This window comes from Octopus bimaculoides, chromosome 15 (assembly GCF_001194135.2).
Source record: "Octopus bimaculoides isolate UCB-OBI-ISO-001 chromosome 15, ASM119413v2, whole genome shotgun sequence".
NCBI lineage: Eukaryota > Metazoa > Mollusca > Cephalopoda > Octopoda > Octopodidae > Octopus > Octopus bimaculoides.
The window spans coordinates 6,830,079-6,835,671 of record NC_068995.1 but is presented as its reverse complement, the minus strand read 5'-3'; the positions used below and the strand labels follow the sequence as shown (position 1 = coordinate 6,835,671).

Genomic DNA, 5,593 nt, shown 5'->3' with positions numbered 1-5,593 from the left:
CAGCGACACCTGTCAATTCTGTTGGGAAAACTACCTGACAGAAAGAGAGAGAGAGACTGACTCATGTGACACACTAATGAACACTACTACGTGACTACACTCTCATCCTCAGAACTCTACTTCTCCCACTCAACCTCCCACCCCCAGCATAACATAACTGCACCCAAAGTCATAAACATACCTCTGTGATGCACACTGCTAAAGTTGTGTATGCAGCAGCAACTTCGCCATTTCTGTTGAGTTCCTTGTTCCTCTTCTATAGTTACCATCAGAACCTACAGCATACCTCGACTACTACGCCTCATAATAACCTACTTGGATTCTTGAGCCCAGCTCAGCTTCAGTTATGGAGACCCATGCTCTCAAAAGAATTCCAGCTATGAATATTCTTACTTTTTCCTAGAGGTAGTGTCTCAGGGTTGCATTATTCAAAGTGTTCTTCCTAAAATGGTGTAAGGTGAAAGAGATTTAGGATTTAGCTGTTATTTCTTGGCTGACTGGATAGAGGCTCTCATTTGTTTTGTTGTGTTGGAGCCAGTTGTTTGACTGAGTTTACCAGTCAGTCAGTCAGTCACTTACTACTGCTCTGTAAAGTACAGACAGTGCTGGACTTATGTATATACAACAGATCAATATAGATGCTCAGAGCTCTCGAGATTATGATTTTGATAGAAGCAGAGCTGGAGGTGAACAGCTCATCCAGTGACGAATATCAGCGTTATTTGTGTATGTGAGAGACTTTGGTGTGTATGTGAGAGACTTTGGTGTGTATGTGAGAGACTTTGGTGTGTATGTTGTATGAATTTTTTTAAGAGCTCTGATATAATGATGACATCTTGGTCTCAGAAAACCATTTTGGCCCTCAGCTCCAATAATCAAAATAGATAAATTCCCCACTCCTGTCATTATCATGAATTTGTGTCATATTTCTATTTGCTCTCGATACCCTACTAATTTTTTGACAATTCTGGGCCTGGTGTATTATGATTCTATATTGGATAGTCTCTGGGAAATGGTTCAACTATAAAATTGGTCTTTTCAGTGGCTGACCTGCATGTGTCATCTCACTTTTGATGTTGAACAAAAACCAGCCATCCATAGGGAAGTTGCAGAAATTTGACAATTGATCCCTAACTTGAGAAGCGAGGGAATGAATATTAAAGTAAAACTCCTTACAGAAATACACAATGAAGGATCGTATTGGAATGCCTTGCTTACAGATTTGCCTGCTGTTATAACTGAATCCAGGTGACCAAAACACTGAAAATTAATTATCATTTCTTCAAATTTTCTCTTTAATTTCAGTGCGTACTTCATTTGAAATGCGAGAGTACTTGTCTCTTACTCAGTTCGTAGCTGATTTTCGACTGATGCTGGAGAATTGTTACCGATACAATGGACCAGATAACTATATATCTAAGCGAGGTCAACGGCTGGAGACTATGTTTGAACAGAAATTAGCATTATTACCAAGGTAATGTATTGTTGTCTGCTTGACTAATTGCTCTGTCCTCTTTGTCCTGCTGCTGTTGTTGTTGTTGTTGGTTCTTTAACAGTCACAGTCAGCCCAGATCAGCATTATTCTAGTCACGGCCATCCTCTCAATTTGTGCAGACATAATCATCATCACCATCAGTTTTCCATGCTGGTCTGGGTTGGACGGTTTAACAGGAAGCTGTTGAGCCAGAATGCTGCATCAGGCTCCAGTCGTGGTTTGGCATGTCCTCAATGCCAACCACTGTACAAAGTATACTGGGTGTTTTATGTGGCGCCAGCACAGGTGTTCTTTTACATGGTACCAGCATGACTGCTCTTTATGTGGTGCTTTGATGGATGCTTTTATTGTGCAGCTTGCACAGGTTGTTTTTTATGTATCATTGTACATGGTACCAGTACCAATGCTTTTTACATGGTACGAGTGCGTTCCACTTGGCACCAACCTTTTGCATGGCACAGGCATGAGTAGATCTAAATATCTAAAACTTATTAAATTTTGTCTGAACACATAAAAGATTATTCAATATTTAATTACGAAATGCTGTGTGCATCATCCATCATCATTATTGTTTTAATGTCCGTCTTTTCTCAGCTTGCCTGGGTTAGACAGAATTTGCTGATGCAGATTTTCTCCAAGTGAGGTAATTAATATTTGCCTATGACCAACCGTGTTTTCACAAAAAATTGGAAATGAAGGACAGAGTTTGCATGATGGTGAAACTTGCTTTCAACTATCATGTGATGTCTAGGCAAGGAAACAGCCATACACACACACACACACACACACACACACACACACACACTAGCACATGCTACTATAGGCTTCTTTTAGTTTCTTATTTCTTTATTGCCCACAAGGGGCTAAACATAGAGGGGACAAACAAGGACAGACAAAGGGATTAAGTCAATTACATCGACACAACTGGTACTTAATTTATCGACCCGAAAGGATGAAAGGCAAAGTGGACCTTGGCGGAATTTGAACTCAGAACGTAACTGCAGATGAAATACCGATAAGCATTTCGCCCGGCGAGCTAACGCTTCTGCCAGCTCACCGCCTTGATTCTTTTAGTTTCTCTCTACCAAATCCACTCACAAGGCCTTCGTCTGTGTGGGGCTATTGTAGAAGACACCCAAGGTGCCATGCATTGGAACCAATGCAGTTGGAAAGCAAACTTTTTGCCCCATAGTCATGTGTGTGCCTACACAGGCATACCTGCATCTACCTGTAGTATTATTAAATTGTCTTTTTGGAGGTGGTGTCTATCAGCTATTCAAGTACTTGTGTGTATTAAGTAGCAGAAATGTTGAGCAATATTTAGTGGTGTTAATGTTGGGGTAGCAAGAGCCTCGTGACTACTTCTTGCTGTCTTTCCAAGTTCTTAGCTGTCAAGTTTTAGGTTGAATTTTATCTTGGGAGTGATTCTTTTACAGCTATTACTAAAACAGCCAATGTGAAGGCTGCTTCTTGATATCAAGCTCATAATTATTTCTCTTCCTAATGTATTCACCTTTATAAGTGTTTTATTCCACCATGAAACAAGGGTGCATGGCTTAGTGGTTAGGGTGTTGCACTCACAGTCATGAGATTGTGGTTTCAATTCCTGGACCAGGTGGTGCATGGTATTCTCAAGCAAAACACTTCAGTTTCATGCTGTTCTGTGATCATTTTTTTTACACTTAGTGTGTGGTACACCATGTTGATTTGAGGGAGTGAGCTAACATGTAGCATAATCATTTGATCACTAAACAAATCCTTTGTGCAGGTAGGAAGTTGCGGAACCCTCATCTGTTATTTATAAAAGGAGAGTCCACCATCACCTACCCCCCCCCATGTGTTTAATGATGTTACATCTGGGTTGGTGCCCCCTGCTGGTGTTTTTTTTCTCTCCTTGATTATGTTCAAAACCCATTAGTGTCGGTCTTGTTTTGGCTGTCAAGCTCTGATCTTTTCTTCTCTCATCACTAGAACATGTCTTTGTTATCTCTATTCTATAAATACTTTCAAAGTCATTGTCCTGCCAATCTTTCTTCTTTTATTTTGCCCCTTAAGCTTCCTAACCAACTGACTTGTTTTACTGCTAATTCTTGTTCTGTTGCTGTTGTCTTCTCCTCCTGTTACAGATGCTTCTTCTCCAGCCGTTAGTTTTTTCCCAAACGTCTCTCTTCCTTATCTTTTGTTTCTCAAATTTATGATCTTAGGTTTATAAAATTTTGTATTGGAAACAGTATTCTGCACACGCTGTGAATTGGTTAGCATTAAGAATGGGGCCCAGCTATAAAAACCTTGCCAAAGTTGAAATTGGAGCTTAGCACAGCTCTGCAGCTTGCTGTATCCTGCATGCAAAATGAATGTTAAATGTGGCGGCAGCTGCTGTTCATGATTGTTAAGACTGCTTCTTAGATGTGTTTTTTTTTTCTGTAACTTACAATCTACTAAGCAGTTGCTTGAAGCCTGTTTTAATGTTGGTTGCTTACTACCTTGTTAGAAGTGACTTCCAATAACAATAAAATAAAAAGGGGACAGGAATGTCCTGCCTTCTCTCCATTTATTTTAGTTTGCTTTTTATGTAATTAAATTCTTCAGTTATGCATTGATTTGAAGGGACAAAACACCATTTCATAATGGTTCACTTAAACATACACACACACACACACATGCGCGCGCGCACATGATAGGCTTCTACACAGTTTCCAAATTCTCTTCTAAAGCATTGGTTAGCTTGAAGCTACAATAGAAAACATTCACCCAAGGTGCTCTGCAATGAGATTGAACTTCTAACGTCCTGCTTGTGTATCAGACCTCTTAACCAAACAGCTATTCTGCTTTTATGTAATTTTCAGCCTTTTAATGAAGTAATTAACTAAATCGTTATTGACATAGACATCAGGATGTACTGCTTCACAATTTAACAGATTTAGCGTTGCCGCTTTTATCTCTTTCTCTTGCTGTTTTCTATCTCTGGAACAATATCAATAATCAATCAGTGCTGTTTTGTAATGATTTTCCAAAATTAAATTAGATTTTCTGGCAGCAAAGTAAAAGCTTTGTACATACGATTATTGATATTTATGCACAGTTAGTTTCCCTTATTGTCCAGTGTGGTCCCCTCCCCTCCACACACACAGATACCTTATATTGAATTTCTTTGAACAAACTACTCTTAGATGAGTTTAATTTACGATGTTACATTGGTTTCAACATATTGTTGTCTTTTAATATAATCATTCCAGTTCACACTGTAAAGTGGTTGGAATTTGGAAGGGCATCCAGCTGTAAAAATCATGCCAAAATTGACACAATAGCATGGGGTAGTCTTCTACCTGGTTAGCTCCTGTTAAGCATTTCGCCCGGCATGCTAACGATTCTGCCAGCTTGCTGTGCATGCCATATTTTGGGGGTGGGGTTACCCCTTCATCAGCACTCCTCTAACCCTTTAATCGTCCCTGAACACATTGCTGTATAAAGTAGCTATTTAAGCAGTGTGTTTGTGTTTGGTTAATGGGTTCGATGGGTGATGATGAAGGAGTAAAAACTTCTTCCGAAATATGGCCTGTACGCCCATACCCCTTTTCCATCTTCTATCTCATTGTTTACATCTGATGTCTCAGATACGAAATGTTGTAACAAAAATCAGTGTTGGCCATAATTTCTATAGAATATCTGTAGAGATACTCTTAACAAGTCTTAATGTCTCTCTCATTCTGTCTGTTTGTCTGTCTCCCTCCTTATATCTCTTTCTCTCCGTTTATGTGTGTGTGAGGAGAGGTAAAGCATCCCTGTCAGTCATGTTACAATTAATAAATTGTAATGTTTCTCTTTCTCCCTCTCCCCTCACCTTTCTCTTCCTCTCTGCGTGTGTATATTTCTGCATGCACATGTATGTGTGTGTGTGTGTGTGTGTGTTTTGGCTTCCAGGGCCAAAGACGTCCTGCCACCAAAACAGGATTAATCTCCAGATGGCCTTACCAAACCATTTCATTCTGCTTTCTTTTCAGCAATCCTTTGAATTGTTTCCAGTTTCTGTAATTCCTTGCTGTCTCCCTCCTTCACAATTCACCCGGTCACCTTGGCTACTGACCTATTAATATTTTT

General features: G+C 39.7%; 1 protein-coding gene across 1 annotated transcript in view; it reads left to right on the top strand.

The window, feature by feature from the left end:
• Nucleotides 1-276: 276 nt before the first annotated feature.
• LOC106869489 (mucin-4) overlaps nt 277-5,593 on the top strand; it is a 27,839-nt gene continuing 22,522 nt past the window's right edge. The window contains exons 1-2 of the mRNA XM_014915252.2: nt 277-405; nt 1,306-1,474. Coding sequence (XP_014770738.1) covers nt 1,323-1,474 — 152 coding nt within the window. The 5' untranslated portion in view covers nt 277-405; nt 1,306-1,322. The remainder of the gene's footprint in view (nt 406-1,305; nt 1,475-5,593) is intronic.